The sequence below is a fragment of the Cryptomeria japonica genome, chromosome 9 (genome assembly GCF_030272615.1).
Source record: "Cryptomeria japonica chromosome 9, Sugi_1.0, whole genome shotgun sequence".
Taxonomy (NCBI): domain Eukaryota; kingdom Viridiplantae; phylum Streptophyta; class Pinopsida; order Cupressales; family Cupressaceae; genus Cryptomeria; species Cryptomeria japonica.
Genome location: NC_081413.1, coordinates 670,217,398 through 670,236,015, shown reverse-complemented (window position 1 = coordinate 670,236,015; position 18,618 = coordinate 670,217,398). Strand labels below are relative to the sequence as shown.

The window sequence follows — 18,618 nt, the reverse complement described above, 5'->3', positions numbered from 1 at the left end:
TGTCCAATCAGGTGATGAGGACTCCGAGAATGTTGACTCTCCTGTAACTATACAAACTCAAAATCTACATTGTGGAAAGAAGTTGTATCTGTATCCTGTACCTCTCTGTAGTCAACATCGTGTAAGTACTGCTGCTCTGTGCCTCTGAGAACACCACATCCGTCAATGATGATGCTGCTGAAAATGCACTGTCATCACTCTCTTCTGCATCCCATGTGTCCGCACAACCCACTGGCTCACGATCCTGTGGTCCAGTGCTACTAAGAGAACATACTGGGCTGGATTCTAAGGTCTGATCTATAAAATCAGAATCATCATGATATGAGTTCTCAACATTCAAAGCATCATTGGTACCCGAATTTTGAATACCTTCATGTGACAGCCCATTGGCACCATCTTGTACAAGTGTAGACATTGATACCTCAAGCTGATGCAAAGGTACCTCACTGCTGTCATGAAAATCAGAATTACTAACCTCTAAATCAGTTGCCTCTTGGGAAATCCCCTGCATGGAAGGTGAGGACAATTCATTATCCAAAGCTGTCCTAATGTCTCCTTGAGTTGAATCCACGTCTAACAAAACCATCACATAAATTCTTGTCCCACTCATCGGAACTTGAGGGCACCAAAACATTCTTATGTAGAGGTATATTACCCCTAAATGAAAGTTCCTTGTCCATTCCTGATTCCTGCACCCTTGATTCTTTTTTCCTTCTTTGCCACTGATCTGAACTTGTGGCTACCAAGTTATCTTCGTCTGCTCCGGGTACACCCATAAATTGTGTGAAGGAAAGGAGCTCACGTATCATCTTAGGAAGAGAACAATACTGATGTTAGCTGCTCATAACTGTATCATTAAATATCTTGGCAGGAGGCATCCTACTTTTACGTGTTGGCGAAGATGAAACTTTTGAGTGCCCAATTTTAGTTCTAGCCATGGTATTTACCTGTAACTAAACTGATATCCCAACAGATCCCGGAGGTCGAAATAAAGTTTGTTCTCAACAATTTTGGGACTTTGGCCAACGTATTGTCTTACCAGCTGTCAACTGTAAGCATAAATGTGTAGGCTGACAACTACCCAGTTGCTGATATGGATTATCAAAACTTTTTATCAAATACCCAGATGCTGGAATGAATTATCAAAATTTCTTATCAACTACCCAGATGTTGAAATGATTTATCAAAACCTTTTATCCAGTACCCAGATGCTGAAATGAATTATCAAAACTTTTTATCCAGTACCCAGATGTGACAATTTCTCATAAACCCGACAGGCTGGCAGGATGTAGGCTCTGATACCACTAAAAGATCCCTGATGGATCCCCTTGCTGATCCGCTGTAATTTTTAAAATAATAAACTATATTTTTTCTGTGATTTTGCTGATGGTCTTACAGAATAGAGAGAAGTTGCAGAATGTTTGGTTTCTTTTTGTATTTTTTTGAATATATAAGCAAGTAATGAATAAAGAACAACAAATAAGGAAGGAAGCTGAAACAAGTAAGAACATTCAATTAAATCAGAATTGATACAAATCGTACCAGGCAGATTTCTGATTTATAATATCCAGATTATTTCCTACGCACTGGGGATGTGCTTACATCCAATAATGGCGTCAACTGAAGGGTAGATGATGAACACAAACCAAGAACACCAGCTATGGCTGAATGCAAGTCTTCACCACTTCCAGTGTAAAGTGTACCTGCAGTAATGGTGGCATCATGCTGAAACAATCACGCCCCAGCTGGGAAATTCAACCACCTTGTTGAAACCCTCACCAAGCAATCTGAATCTCCACAAGGAATAGCGCATACACTCTGACCAATAATGCCAATGCCAAAAGAATCCACTACCAATCAATAGTTGAGGGCTACGTCCCAGCCAGTACCAATCATGGGGTTTGCGTCCTAGATTGAAGAATTGCTCTACCAGAGCAATATCGCACCAAACAAGTTTTCAATATGTAAAAGATAATGAGAAATTAGGTTTCCTTCTCCTTATATCTCTGTCCTTCCAAATCGAACCCTAAAGATATTTGAAAAGTGCGCTTTAATATAAAGTCGCATTTCCCAATATTGGGCACCCAAGTATAGAAAAAACACCACTTTTTCAATATAAAATAACTCCAAGCGCCAAAAGGACCCTGACAAGTGAAAATCATTTAGAAAAGTTCAAGACCTTTCCAACGAGCTATAACACATGGGCATACGAATCTGGATGAAGCCAAAAACCCCTTATTACTCCGAAATGGCTATAGACATAGCCTTATTTAAAATATTAAAACGCTAACTTAGGAAATATTTAAATATATTAAAAATATAACCCAAATAGCTACAGAAAGCTCGAAACACACCAAAAGTCTGAAACTAAACCTGTCACCTGTTTGTGACTGATGTCGGAAATCACTCCTAGAAACTAGGAAACACACCCAAATCTCTTGAAACTGAAACCATCTGAAAGGTCACAAATAACCTCACGACTGGCAATTGTCACGACCTCCCGAAAATTTAGGGATATCCCCTAAAATCTAGGAACTGCTCCAAACTGCCTGTAAAGCCAAAATCCAGTCACTATATGCACTGAATGAGTCCCAATCAACCGCTGCTAGCCTACGAGACTCCAATGATAGGCCAACTCCTCCGTCTCTGATGTCCACTCTAGAAAGGGGACATGACAAAACTCCTTGCAGTAGTGAGCAGAACCTCACAAACACTTATGAAAACATGATAATATCCACCACCACCCCACCTTCACAATTTCCTCCACTCTCTATGAAGCGCAAGGTGTCTGTGACACACAAATTAAAAGATATTTGATCACCAACTTCCTAAAATTAAGATAGCATGCATCTATGTAACAAAAACATTAACAGCTTTATAATAGTCCATCCTGTTCTCAATACCATGTAAAATGTTCCTTCTTTTTCCAGGATCAACTGTTTATAGATGCTATCATTTTGCCTGTCTGTTCAAAGCTTCGACACAAATCAAAATTGTTATAAGGACAGAGAAACTTTGTTCAACATGGGGACTCTCTGGTGTCCTTGGGATGATTGATGCATGCTTAGGCATCCCATGGTTGTCCCAGAGTTCCCTCAATGTCCCTTGCTTTGGCAGGGATATCTAAGAGATGCCTTCGCTGCAATGGGGGAGCGATGGGGGGCGATATTTGTCACTGTCACTGAAATAGCACTCTTTTTGGGTGGGACAGGTCCTGATGGAATGCTGATGAAATCAGGTCACCTGCATGGAAATAATCCAGAAGGATAATTTGGAATCTGATTTGCCTTTTCTCTGAAACCATGTCAAACTTTAATGCTCATGAATTGCAGGTAGAGAGATTTTTTTTTATCAGTCATCATTTGAAGAGGTGCAGAGTACTAATTAATTATCATGGTACGACTTATTTTTTATTATGATTCTATCATTATCTACTAAACTACTCCTTTGCAGTAACAAGATTTGTCTGTGTAATTTCAAAAATAGGAAACAACAATAGAATTATTATTATAATTCTAGAATCTGCTTCCTAGATAATTTACAATTAGTCTTTTGACCAATTCAATGTTGTTTTGGCACAAAAAAATAATTTAGGGAAATGATTACCTTTTTTATTTTGGCTCTTGCTACAATGATTCCAATAGAATGATTCTTGCATACAAGGTTCTTTGTTAACTGTAATTGTATATTCTGATGATCTTTTGTCACCAAATTGACAATTATCCCCAGATTGTGACATCTTACTTTTGTGAAACAAGTTCTTTAGGAAAAAAATTGTCTTGACATGTCCTCTTTTATGTCATTTGATGATTGGATATGGTAGTAATGCAGGAGAAGAAAACATGATTGTCTGTGAATTACAGTTTGTGTTCTTTGATGCAGACTCTGGTGAAGGACCAAGATTGGGCACTAGCAATTGAGCATGCTATTGGGAAATTGTTAAATGCTTTTGTTGTTACAAATCATAAGGATGCACTTTTGTTACGTTCCTGTGCTCGGGATGCAAATTATTCTAATCTTCAAATCATCATATATGACTTCAATAGGCCTTTGTAAGTATATGTAATATATTCTTCTTAAAATATGTACTTTTTATAATATTGTAATAATCATTTTGACAAATTGTAGATATTACATCTCCTAATTGTCATCTTTTATTGTTAATGATATACAGGTTGAATATTCCAGATAGAATGCTACCTGATAAAAGTTTGCAGACTGTCATGTCTACAATTCATACGGAAATACCAACAATAGTAAATGTCTTGGTTGATCAGGTGGGTTGTGGATATTGTCTGAGCTGGATTAATCTCTAACTTAGATCTTGTGTTGCAATTAATTAGTTCTGAAGAAGAGCCACTTATGTATTTTGGTATATTAATTTTTTCTATGTAGCTACTGTTTGATAGCATCTTAGCAAGTATTGATTTTTGGTCTTAAATATTTCAAATAGAGAATTTTTTTAACTGTCTGTGATTTGATGCAGCTGTTTGTTTTAATTTGTTCATCTTTTGTGCACTTCATATACTTGCATATAGCTGTAAATAATATTACTGTTAAGCATATGTTAGTTTTCTTTGCAAGGTTACAGAAATATATATTCAGCTGAAAAAATGTGAGCTGTTTTTTTTCTTATTTTTTAAGGTTTCCATTTTTCCAAATAATAACTTGCTGACATGCTGGAATGTTGTATGAGACTATGCTTGGTTGCCTTGTCAATATGTTTTGTTTCTCGAGAGTCTATAGTGTAATGTTACATATGTTTCAATTGCTTTTGTAATCTTATAGGGGAGCATGGAAAGACAAGTGCTTGTAAGGGACTATGAAATGGGCAAGGCAGTGGCATTTGAAAATAGGTCCCCAAATGTTAAGGAAGTATTCACAATGGATGGTTTTAAAATGTGAGTAATTCTTAGAACTTTCTGAAGTTGCTTTTGTTGGGAGGATGCTGCTTTTATTATTGGAATATTTGGTGGATTCAATGATGTATAGATTCAGTACTCTAATTTTTGAAGCTTAAAGCATATAATGAGTAATGCAAATATGATTGGGATTTCGGCTTAAAATATATTTGCTAGCTTTTACAAGTTAATAATTTTTAGTTGGACATCTGCTTACTAAATTATTGCAATTATCACATTCAGAATTGGAAGAGCCATTTTGTTGGAAGTTAGAATGTAGAAAGATTTTAGATTTTTCTATACTATACACAAAGTCAAGACTCATTTAGAATACAAGGGTCATTTGGTTGAAGAGTAAAACATTCGGATTTTAACTACACAAGTGCATGTACAATTGCATGTTTACACACACACACACATATGTGCAATTGCATTTGTGCGCACACACAGCTTCCCTCAGACTCACAGGTCAAGTCTCAAGTGAAAAAGAAAAAGAAATGCCACCTGATTCAGGTGAGTCTTGGGAACAGATTTGGCAAATGAAAAAGAAATGCCACCTGAGGTTTCAGAGACTCATTTTCTTTTTCATTTCATCTTCGGTAGGTGCAAATTGAGCAGTGCAGATTGATTGTCAAGGTTAGATTTGAAGATAGAAAATTGACAATTGGATTGCTTTGGCAATGGCATTTATTTTTTGTTTTTTGCTGAGTCTCAAGTCTCAGACCAAGTCAAAATTTTGGGCTACTGAGTTCATGCCAAGTCTGAGTTTTCCAACTATGATACACATACATAAATGCGTGTGCGTGTATGTGTGTTCTTAATAAATCTTTCACTTGGCAAATCTTCTTAATGGGGAGTCCTTCGTCTTAGATGCTACAATTGAGTGTATGTCTTCCATCACATTTACCCTGGACTTGCACTTGTCATTTTTTGGGTTACACACCTAATATTGGATCAATAGTCCGCCTGATTTAGGTACTTGTCATTTTTCACATATTAGATTTTAACATGTTTCCTGAGTGGTTGAACACGGGTCTCCACTATGAAGGCTCCAATGACTTAACATTTGAGTTCATCCCATTTAACAAATGTATCGTTGATTATTTCAAAGTCAAATCACACAGAACTTGAAGAACAATAGACAAATCAAGGGTCTTTTTCCTCATGCTGAATCTGGTTTCTGTTGATTACTTGAAGTTCCACCAACTTTCCCGAGCCAGGCTGATGTTCAGTCTTGTTGGCTCACTGTTTTTGCAGGTGAGAGTAGTTAACTCATCGGAAATTGACAAATTTTGTTAAGAGTCTTACTATGATACACATACACATATACATATGTATTTGTCAATGTTTTAACAATTTAAGTGTGGAAGTTGTTCTTTGAACTAAGAATGATATAGGTGCATAGCGATAATGTCATTGTGGTGTTTTCAATCACCCACATTTTAATTTTTGTCAATTTGGAGTGGTGTCCAAAGCTGGTCTCTGTTGATGTGTTTTATGCACTATGCAACACAGAATAAAATACGAAAGGCACTCTGTCCTCTCTTGATCAAAATCTCCTCGGATGCTACATTATGTGATCAACGGAGACGACTCCAAGGTATCTATTGTTAGGTCTTGATGTATGGATAGCTCAATGGTTGATGTGATTTTGCTGGAATCACAAGGGGGACTTACGTTGATACTTAAACTCTTGCTTGAATGCTGCTGGAACTAAGATTCTAACTACTTGTTGGGAAAATAAAATGGCAAAAGAGATAGGTTTGAAGGTGTCTAATCTAATCCTAAGAATGTAGGAACGATGGAAAATCTTTGGTGAAACTCAACTAAGTCTCGCTTCGACATGCAAAGCAACAACTCTACAAAGCTTAGTGTGATCTTCTAAGGTAAGCACATGATGTTCTAATCACTATTAACAACAAGGATATCATCAAGGTGATTCACATCAAGGGCTCATTTAAGGATTCTAGTTGACTACACTAGGTGAACTTACAATCAGCAAATTGCTAGTGGTATGGATGTATGAATTTCACCATTGATCATGCACAAAGATCTCATTCATCTAAACAACATGAAAATGAATTGAGAAGTAGAGACCATTCAACTTGTTGAAATAACACATCTAATTCACCATAGCTTCAATGAAATCATATGCTCTTTACAACAAAGTCTTGGCAACAATCTTTGCCTTCCTTAATCTAACTTATATTCTAATTTCTCACTATTGATTGCTATCTATGAACTATTATCTATTACTCCTCTATTGCTCTACTCTTGTTAACCTTTACAAATGAAAAAAGTGAGCCTTATATAGAGGTCTCATTACAATGAATGGCTTAGATTGATTCACAATCAATGGCCGAAATTACAAGATGAAAACCATAATTAGGGTTTGTTACAACAACTCCCTTTTGACCAATGAGAAAATTACATTTAATTTGACACGTCATACATTGAATGTGAACCTATAGAAAAAGAGGTTAGGTATCTTGAAGTTTGTGCATCCATAAGGTGAGTCAGGTGCATTATATTTGGATTTCTTGACTTGGAATCCTCTGATTGGGTGAGTGATGATTGGGACGCCACCTCAACTTGCATTGTAGATTTGATATCTCATCACAAACAAATGTAAATAGTTGAGCAAAATCTCTTGATACTCAACATCTACAAGCTTGGTTTGATGATGATGGCATCATCATGATCAAGTCAGTCCTCTATCTTTGCTTGCTCATTTTGTTTTGATCAACTTGACTTTGTACTAGTTGACCTCTTGATGATGTTAGACCATACATCTTCTCTTCAAAGTCCCTTATTGAGGTTCCTCCTTCGGTGTGCTAGCAATGATTCTTAGATTTCGGGAAGAAATTTAAGATTGTAAAACATCTTCTTATCCTGTATGCTATCTTTCCTTCATGCCCTAAGGCTTTGACCTCCTTGTGTCACCATGATGTGATGAGAATAGGTGACGATCTTGTTCTTTTACTTTTCCAGGTCATAAACTTATCCTGCTTTGGTGTGATTCTTTAAATGCGAAATGTGTCTCTGATATCCCCATGTTCACTTTGATCCTCCTACGATCAGAGCTGCCCCTTTTCTTTTACCTGCAAAAGAAACAAGAAATCATCAAACATTATAAAGTACATATTAACTTTACCTAGCCTTCATCTCTATATGTCTGATTTTGTCTGATCAAATGATGTTTGAAGTTCTGATTGTTCACTCTCTAGGTCTGATTTTATGTTTGCTACAGGTCTGATGATATATGGAAAATTTGCTCAGCTCTGCCTAGGTTATATTCAAAGAAAAAAAAAAATCTTCAAGCCAAGCTTTAATCTCAAATTGTCTTGCTTTAAAGCAAAGTTTGATCAATGAAATGATCAATCTTTGTTACTCAAATTCGTTGCCTTTAATGTATTTCACTTTGCTCTCAAGTGCTAATTAGAATTCGCTGATTGTTTGAACGATGTCTTAACTGGGGTGGAAGACTTCCTCTTATAGGCGTTAATGAGTGGGAAGGGGTGCATCCTTTCATCTTCTAGGCTGACTTGACTTTCATATAAATGTTTTAGTTCTTCTCCTTAAGCACTTCATCTCATTCATGCTGGCCGACTTAGCATTGATGCTTGGAGATACCTTGGAGAGGATGGCATTTAGTGGTTGATTTACGCTATTAATTTGGCATTTAGCCCTTGGTTTGCACAATGAAGGCGGCTTTTAGCCCTTTATTTGCACAATGAAGGCGGCTTTTAGCCCTTTATTTGCACAATGAAGGCGGCAAATTAACCCCCATTTGCATAATGATTTCCATATTTTGGGCCTCATTTGGACAAGCATAACTTGCTTGGTCAATCTTTTGAACACTTTTTACACTAGGTCAGATGGGATTTTGTGCTTCATTTGCACAACCTGATCGACTTTTGACCTTTCATTTGCACAAGACCTCTTACTTGGTCCACATTTCATCTTTTAATTGCACAATGATTTCTTGTTTGAGTGCATTTCATGACTTCAGTTGCACCAACTTGGGTGGATTTTAGGTGCTCATTTGAACAAAAAAGACCACAAACTGAGGTTTGTTTACACAAGTTAGGTGGAAATTTGACCTTTGATTGTACAAATTTGCTTGGTGGGTGCATTTTCTACCTTTGTTTGAACCAAAACCTCTCCTTGCTAGATCGACATTTATGCCATCATTTGCACAAGCTGGGCCGCTTTTGCCCTTTCATTTGCAAAACTTTATCTTGCCTAGATCAAGCTTGGCGTGGCGGCTTTTGATGATCCAATTACATAGATTGGGCAGACATTTTCTTTTCATTTGCACAATATGAACTTGTGTTTCATCTTTGCTATAAAAGGATTGTCCATTGAGATAGTCATTTTGATGCATCTTTGTTTCAACCATCCTCAACCTAGGCGCAATTTCACCTTCCATTTGTGCAATTACCTCATAGTGAGCAAACCCATACCAAGGCCACTCCTTAAGCAGATTTTTGCCTTGCCCAAATTTTTGAATTTTCTTCCAAATCACTTATCTAACATTGCCATAGGTTATCTAATGATTTTTGCCTCTCTAGCATGGGTGCAATTCTAGTGCCCATTCGCACGAATGCCGCTTGATGAGCAAGCCAGTGGTAGGACCATGCCTTGAGCAAGAATCTTACTTAGTCAAATTTTCACCTCCAAAATTTTGATTAGCCTAATATTTCCACACTTCATCATTTGAATATTTCACATCACTGGGAGTGATTCTAACAACCATTATTTCACAAAATCTGGTCATGTCAAGGGACAAACTGGAGAACAACCTTTTCTTGATTTCAAGATCATCTTTGGCATTCGCCCAATAGTCCTCCAGGTGGAATTTGTGCTTGAACTTCACTTCGGCAACCATCCTTATTTTGTTGTACGAATCAAAGTAGGATCTGGCCGTATGGGATGCTAGCTCGTAAAATGGCAAGTCTTCCACTAAATTCTTAGTCACCGCTAAATGTCAAACACATTTTAATATAATCACCTACGACAATAGGAAATTCAATTGACAGTTTCTTCTTTTGAATTTTGTCGTAGGCGGTCAATTGTGTAGTGAGCTCTAGTAGCACCATTTTGTTTGTCGGATACCTCGGTAGCTTATGTGGAAGAAAAGAGAATCCTTGAACCCGAATATAGTTTAACTTTTGAAATTGAATATAATAGCCTTCTAGTTATGTATCAACGCTCTGGCTGCCTGTGACAACCTTGTATGGGGTTCACCTTGTAATAATCTGGTTAAATGCATGGTGAAAGTGTCGCTGACTAACTTGATCGATGTAATGCTGTACATATGCAATTCCTATGGGTCCCTTTCTTGGCAAGACATCAAATTTTCCCATTCTTGCCAATGAATAGATAACATATGAACTCATGTAAAAAGATTGGGTACACTTCTCCTTCAAATTCCTTAGTTGCTCATGCACGGAATGCCTGATCAAGCTTGCCCAATCTACTATTGCATTGCCTTCCATTTCTTTGCTGATGAAGAAAAACATCCATGTTTCGGACATGAAGGCAAGTGGACATCCCATAATCCTACTTAACATCATCATGAGGTCACCATGCTCTTGCTTGAAGTCAAAACTGGTGATTTGTTTGGGCATTTTGGAAATACGTGGCCTTGACTTCTGCATCCAGACTTTTTTGATTATTTCAGCACATCTTTCCGCACCAGCGTCATATATCATTGCAGCTCTATCCTTGGTTCTGTAAGTCATGGATTGGTATGCTGGAATGTCGAATGTCTCTCCAATAGCTTCAACGGTCAGGTTAGCTAGAAGCTTTCCAACTGATGCTAAAATTGCTCTTCTTTCAGGATTATAATGCTTTGCGCTCCAAAATCAGCTCTGGGCATTGAATGGCTGGAGGGAAGCCGACAGCTGAAACAGTTCCGCTCATAACAAACTTGATGGAAAGGGTTGATGGAGCACGTCCTACAGTTCCAAATATTTTGTTTCAGAATGCTCCCAGTTGGAAAGTACCTAAGTTGGTGTCGCTGATTTCCATCCACTTTGAAATAATCTTGGACTCTGGAAGGAATCGTTTCATCTCGTTCTTAATCTGTGCGTGCTGAGAAGTAGCCGCAACCTTGCTGGATTCCACCATTCCTACAAAACAAAATAAATCGACATTAAAAATGATCATAAGGAATTTAATAAATTGATGAAGAAGGAATTCCTGCATGTAAATTCCCAATTTGGAGTTTAAATAGAATTTCCTTGCCAAGTTGGTGAGAAGTTAAACTTAGTAGTTGTATAAAAAATGCGTCATGTTTCCCTTGACAACTCGCCATGCAAATGGGTCTCGCCGTTAAGGTTGAGTTCCGTTGACGTGTTTTTTATGACAACATCGAACACAGAATAAAGTTGCCTAATGGTCACTTCACTCTCTCTTGATCAAAGTATGATTGCATGCTAAGATTGCAGAAAGTTCAAACAATCGACTCCAAGGTTCCTTTATGCTACGGACGTGACTTAGCTGGCTGATGTGATTGCTGGTAATCCAAGGGGCCTTACATTTGCATCATTCTTTCACTTCTTTGTTGTGGCTGGAACTCCATTATCAAATATGGCAATTCTGCGATGCTTCTGCTTCGAACGGACTAAAATGAACTGAAAGTAAAAGGGAAAGGGTTTAGAAGGATCAAAATCTACTCCTAAGAGTAGTGATAACAATGAATAGTACTTTGGTGGACAAATTCCAAATAAACCAAGCTCTGCTTTGCCAAGATCAACTACAACTCCGCAAAAACCGGTGCAATCTTTTGAGGATGTTGAAGAATTTTAATATCGAGAAAGTGCGTTTGGATACCCAACACGGTGCAATCCAAACGACTGTCCACAATCGAACTTAGCACATGTTTAATGGCTCAGGCTAACTTTACACTGCAACTTACAATCAACAAGATGCAAAAAGTATGAACCATGAAATTCATCGGACACCATTACGTTCTCCATTGAAATCAAAGCACTTTATCTAGCAACTGAGAAAATAAAATTCTACTTAGTGAGGAAGGTGAAACCATGCAAGTCTTGAAAAAATAACTTAAGTGGACACCATCAGAGAACAATGTTTTATTGTTACTATCTCAAAACTTATTGCGACAATTTCATACAAGGCTCCTTCTTACAAATGATGGGGGTCACCCCTTTATATAGGCTTCAAGCCTTGGCTAGATGCAAAACCCTAATTAGGGTTTGCCCAAAAGATTCTCCACTCAAGATGCAACAAGGTGGGAATCGGCAATAAATACCCCATAAAGCCCATATACAATTAATTACAATCTTGCCAAAAATTGCACCCATAAAGCATTAATTAACTATTACATTCAAAAAGTGCCCACTATGCAATGAATGAACCCTCATGCAAAAATCGCCCATGATGCCATAAATGCACCATCATCTCCTGAACGTGACAGTTGCATGCAAAAGGAATCTGCCATAATGCCATAAATGTGACAGCTGCATGCAAAGAGATGCTTCATTAATTCAACGTGTGTTGACTCGGTTGCCACTTGGTGAGAAAACCTTGGAGAGAGAAAACTTCAGGAGAGAAGAATTTGATCCATGAAGAATTTTTTTGAAGTTTCTCGAACTTTCCTTGCTCTGGAGGAGATTTTTAATGATTTTCCACCATCTCCTATTTTTTAGGATTTTTCCACAAATTAGGGTTTCAAGTCCAAGAGGGAGAGAATTCTCCTACTAATCCAAATCTATGAAAATTTTGAAATTTGGATGTAATTTGATGCCTGAGAATGGATTTTTCAAAAAAACTTCTCGAGGGGAAATTTCTTATTCAGTTCAACCCTGATTCCTTCCTTGCCTTAGAAATTGTTTTTTTTTTACCTTCAATTCATCCCGGCATGGAATTCATGTTGTGAAGGAATTCTCCTTTGGAAAGAAATTTGTTCCTTACCCCTGAGGAAGGAAATTCTTCATGCCTTAGCCAAGTTTTTTGAGTTTTTAATCCTGAGCATAGAATTCACTCTTCATGGTGGAATTCATCACTTCCAATTCTTGGAAGAATTTTCAATTTTCCTGACTGGGCATAGGATTTTGACTTTGATGGATAAAATTCTTTCTTTCGTGTTCTCCATGGATGCCTCTGTTTGGCCTCTATATTCTTCTTTAGGTGTTATCTGCGCTTCAGAGAGGGAATTCTAAAGATTTCAATGAATTCCAAGGCACTCCTACTTTGGCGCCCTTTCCTGTGCATGAGTGGATTTTTCACTAAGGCATGGAATTCAACATTTTTTGGGATCTTCCATCACTTCCTTGTTTTGGCGCCTTCCTCAGTGCTTGGGCTGATTTCCACCACGGAGGAGGAATTTCATGAGTTTTTGATCTTTCCATGACATACCAACTTTAGCGCCCAGTCCAATTTCATGGCGCTATTTCTTCACTTCCATGGATTCTTCCAATTTTCAATCTTTCCCTGCAAGCTTCATTTTGGCGCCTATCCTTGGCTTTGGGCAGACTTTCACCGAAGGCAAGGAATCCAACATTTCATGCTTCTTCTGGACTTGGATGGATTTTGAGCTTTTTCTGGATCAGGCCACCATATAAGAATTTGGGGTGATTTCCCAGACAGACAAATTTCTAGGGCTTTCCACTTCAGGAATGGGCTTCCAACACTTAACCATTTTGACTGATCCTGTTTGCTTTCTGACTTTCTGGAATTAGAAGTAGTCATGGATGCTTGATCTTCATCACCTTGCCAGAATGGTCCTGCCAGAAATAAACTTTCCAAAAATAGAAACTTTCAGAACGTCAGTGTTAGACCCCAAAACAGGACACATGAATGACTTACTATAAATAGAAACTTACTAAAAATAGAAATTACTAAAAGTAGTAAGTTTGATTTTTTGGCGAAATGACGACATTCTGGGACTCAGTAAAATCCCTAAAAAATAGGAACTTTCTAAAAATAGAAAGTTGCTCCGTTTTGGCTCAAATTTTACTGGGAGGTCCCTTGGAGGGTCTTGATTCTAGTTGTATGTTCAGTTTTTCCAAAACTCTAAAAGAAACCCCCTAAAATCTAGGATCCAAAGGCAAAAACCCTAAAATCAACAAAACAGGCCCTAGACTTCATCAAATTCACCCAAATGAAAAGCAGACTTGACCAATATGACCCTCAAACACTTGCAAATTAGAGACATTGACAAGACTGTTGCGAAAAGACCCAAAAAAACAAAGCCAAAATATCGGAAGGGCCTAAAAAGTAGGGGGGTCTCCATTTGCAATGGGGCGATGTGTGAAAACGTCACAAGTTCGAAAATGGAAATTTCCATAATTTCTTAAGTTGTGTAATAAATGCGGAATATTCTGTCTGTCTGGATTTTTTTGAGAGAAAAAAAATTCTTGGAGAGAATTTTTTATCTGGAAGGAATTTTTTTTCGCGTTTTTGAGTTCATCTTGTTTTGAAGGAGATTTTGGATCAATCAATGACTTTTCCTATTTTTAAGGAATTTTTTCATTTTCAAGCTCTAGAATTTAGGGGAGAAAAAATTCTCCCTTGGTCAATTTTTCCTGTACAATGGAATTTTCTTCATCTTGGGTGAAAGTTTCTACCTTGTGGAGGAATTTTGCCATGGAGGAAAATTCCCCTATACTTCGGTTTGGCGCCCTCATCTCAACTTGGGCGCTAAATTCACCTTGTGAAGAATTTTTCATATATCTCTTGCTTTTTCCTCCATGCCTTGGGTTTGGCACCCCCTCTCCAGTTCTGGCCTTGGGGCGGAAATTTCATGTTGTGAAGGATTCTTGCTTAGGGAGGAAAATTCCTCTTGAAGCTCATTTTGGCACCCTATCCTTGATTTGGAGTGCATTTTTCACTAGGTGGAGGAATTCCAACCTTGTAGGAAAATTCCTCCACACCTCTCGTCTGGCACTCTACTTCCTTGCTTAGGTGCTGAATCCATGCTGTGGAGGATTCTTTGGCTTTGAAGACAATTCCTCTAGGATCTCAATCTAGTGCCTAACTCCTATCCTAGAGCGCTATTTCACTATGCAACAAGATTGTTTCACATTTCAAGGAATTCCTCCTTGATAGTATTCTGGCGCTACTCTTTAATCTTTGGCGTTTTTTGCTCTATGTGCTGGAATTTGTTTCTTGGAGGAAAAATCCTCCACAACTTCAGTTTGGTGCCCAATCTCCAAGTTGGGGGGGATTTTGACTAGGTGAAGGATATCATGGCCTTGAGGAATATTCCTTGCATGCCCCATTTTGGTGCTATGCTTCATGTTTTGGTGCTAAAACCACCCTGTGGAGGATTTTGTGTTTTGGAGAAAAAATTCCTCCAAGACCATCATCTAGTGCTCTACCTTCAGTCTGGGCGCCTTTTCCATGTTGTGGAGGAATTTTAGTTTTTCAAAGAATTCCTCCATGGCCTCTTTAGCGCCCCTTTCCAGATTTGGATGTGCATTTTGCCATGGTAAGGTATTTTGGTTTTTCCTCCAATGACTTAGCCATTTTTTCACCTTTCCAGATTGGGATGCCATTTTTGGGTTTGAAGCAGATCTATCTAGCTTAGACTGATTTTTCAATGTTTTTTCCACTTCAAAAAGAATTCCATACTTAGCCATTTCTCTAATCAACTGTCTGCTTTTTCAACTTTCTGGATTTAGACAGATTTTCAGGAATGCTCTGCCTTCAGTGTCGTGACCACTGCCCAAGGTGGACCTGCCAAAAATAGACTTACTAAAAATAGTAAGTACTTCTAAACATCATATTTGGGCAAACCGGGACAGGGTGACACTAAAAATAGAAACTGCTAAAAATAGTAAGTTTGATTTTTGGCCAAATAAAGACAATTCGAGACGTAGTGAAACTTACTAAAACTAGTAAGTGCTCAGATTTCACTCATATTTCACTGGTAGCTTCCTTGAAGGGCTCTACAACATTCAGATTTTTCAAAACCCTAAGGAAAAGACCTCATACCTAAGTCTGAAGGGCAAAACCCTAAAATAGACCAAACGAGTTCCAGTCTGAGCCAAATTCGCTCAAATGGCTTGCAGACCTGATCAAATTACATCAAAAACACTTGCAGACAGGGAGACCGAAGGAATTGCCGCAAAAAGACCCAAAGAACTGTTGAGTTGTTTTGTCATTGATGTCAAGTCTGTTTGTTTCTGGTAAAGGTTCTTGTTTCAGATGTCATCTTCTGAGTATGTTTTTGTGCTGGGAATCACATTTTTGTTATAAATTCATCTTTTGGTGTGAAGTTGGCATGAGCTACATGACTTTTCTCTCACTTGAAATCGTGTGCAAGGAGAGTCAATCAATCACGTTTTTCTTGTGCCATCAACTGTCCTGCATTTGTTTATAATGGTGAACTGTTATGTTTGCATCATTGTTCTAATCATTACTATCCATTACAATGGTTAATATATGAACCTGATTGTACACCATTTGAGTGCATGCTTATACACCAGTAAATTCTGAATCATGAAGATTATTACTGCCAGAACCGATTACAATGTATTGTATATGCATTCGAAAGAGAATACCTGTGAATACTGAATCTGATCACAAAAAATAACACTGACAGAAACAATCTCAATGTATTGTATAACTATAGACATAGAGATATTGACGTCAATGACAATTAACTGTGACTAACAGATACACAGTATTGTATCTCATTGACTACATTGTAATCAAAGTGAAGAGGGGAGATATTGTTAAATCTCACTGTCCAATTGAATGCATAATAGTGCTTCCCATCTTTGTCTGTCTTCATTTCATGTTTGATTATTGGATTGGCATTTAGTCTGGAAGTTGTACTTCGTGCTACTTCTGGGCCTGGAACAAACTAAAGAGGGATTGGAATAATGAATCTTATTTAGAAAGGTCTCAAGGAGTCTACCTAAAATGACATGGGACCAAAAACACATACTTGCTCTTGTTGGTTGGTGGAGATTGGCAGACTAACAAAAGGTGGAAAGGAATAGTCATTTCTATCGCCATAATTGAATGTGATGTGGTTATATGATATATCAATGCATCATAAGGGTGGGAGGAAAGACTTTGGAGAGGTCGCACAAAAAGTGTTTGATGTGATATGTGGAATGTGGAGGATCAAATACCATCAAACATAATCGACCATTCTTGTGCCCTATTGTGAAGGAATCATGTGAATTTTATTGGATCTAGGAAAACAAGATAGCCCATTAAGAATAACTGGAGAATGAGTTCAATCTATGTAATATTTGGTTGAACTAATCATAGAAAGTTAAATGTTTGTGATATCATTTAAAGGCTTCTTTGTTAATTTGGCATGGGTAATGTCTGAGGTCCAGATTCTTATGCAGAGATTTGGGTTTCATGTGCATTATATCCTTAGGTATTTCAGTAGTTGTCAAGTGCACATTGTTAGGTACACCAGGACAACCTTTTTGAGGAATTCATGTTGTGATCTATAGGGAATTATTATGTTATGATGTGTATGAGTTAAGCATCGAGAATGAGGAATGGCTGTGAATTGTTGCTGAAAAACATTGGCTGAGACATGCTTCAGTGCAAAGCATAAGATGTGGTGAGGCTGGAAAAAGTTCAAAGGCATGGCACCAAAAGTTTCTTATGAGTGAATATAGTGTTGGAGGAGGGAAATGGGTTATGTTTAAGCACCTACAAATGTTTCTGGAAGCCAATTTTTTGAGGGAAGACAGTGATCTCAACTAGAGTTTAAGCAAATCAAAATCTGTAAATTATGCATTTCAATAAGGAAAAATACTGCACAATGTCAAAAATTAGTTTTAATGTCATTTGATTCAGTCATTTGGAGGCTTGGAATGCTATGATCTCATACATGGAAATAACAAACAACTGTGCGTTAGCAAATAATTTCAATTTAATTTTCTTTATTTTAGATTAGAAGAATGACAAGTAAAACATCGTAACAGGTTTTCAAGAGGATCTGTTCAAACTACACTTCCTCCAGATCGGAGGATCCGATTAGGGCGTCTCTGCGCTGCGATTGGTGAGAAGATTGATGAATATGAGAATGAAGCTTCAAAGATACCAGAATTAATAAGATTCTCAGAAAACAAAAAATCCAAAGCTGAAAAAACATTAAGTGATGTTAGAGTTGACTTGCAAAGTACAAAGGTAATATTTCTTATGATATTATTTGTTGCCTCAGTTTTTAATAGAGTTAACAGTATTTTGTTGCATTGTTTCATCAAACTGACTTGAAATGCTATGATTTCTAGAGGCACCTGCTTGAGCTGGAAAGGTTTGTTACATCAAAACGGCTCCATCTACGGGACCTTAAGAGTTCAGCTGAAGTGGAGGCAACTGGAGATTATGGTCCAAATGTAGATGAACTCGAACAAGAGATTACAGTATGTTCTTAACCATTTTATTTAATTTATGATTGCATGTTAACCTAGTTTGTACGTCTTTATTAGCTGATTCCATATGCATACAATTTTTTTCTGGCATTCTAGAAAGTACAATCTGAAATACAGCAAAAGGAGGACTCCATTGAGAAGCTCAAGATAAGAATGATTCAAGCTCAAAAGAAAGCAGATGATTGTAAACTCTCATTTGATACATTATGTGGTATGTATTCAACGTTCGACTCTGATTGTTTACATATTCTGTGGTGTTTACCTCTCTATTACAAGAATTGTCAACTGTGAAATCAGTGTTTTTGACATCTATTTACCAGAAGATCCCTATCAAG

At 37.6% G+C, this 18,618-nt stretch overlaps 1 protein-coding gene across 2 annotated transcripts in view; it reads left to right on the top strand.

Annotated features, from left to right (window-relative positions):
- Positions 1-18,618, top strand: part of LOC131033840 (structural maintenance of chromosomes protein 6B) — a 171,816-nt gene that overhangs the window by 67,329 nt on the left and 85,869 nt on the right. For both annotated transcript variants that reach the window (XR_009103688.2, XM_057965132.2), the window contains exons 14-19: positions 3,883-4,052; positions 4,175-4,277; positions 4,789-4,901; positions 17,834-18,038; positions 18,143-18,274; positions 18,380-18,494. Coding sequence is in view for 1 of the 2 variants with exons in the window: in XM_057965132.2 (XP_057821115.2) it covers positions 3,883-4,052; positions 4,175-4,277; positions 4,789-4,901; positions 17,834-18,038; positions 18,143-18,274; positions 18,380-18,494 (838 nt within the window). In the remaining variant the exon portion in view is untranslated. The remainder of the gene's footprint in view (positions 1-3,882; positions 4,053-4,174; positions 4,278-4,788; positions 4,902-17,833; positions 18,039-18,142; positions 18,275-18,379; positions 18,495-18,618) is intronic.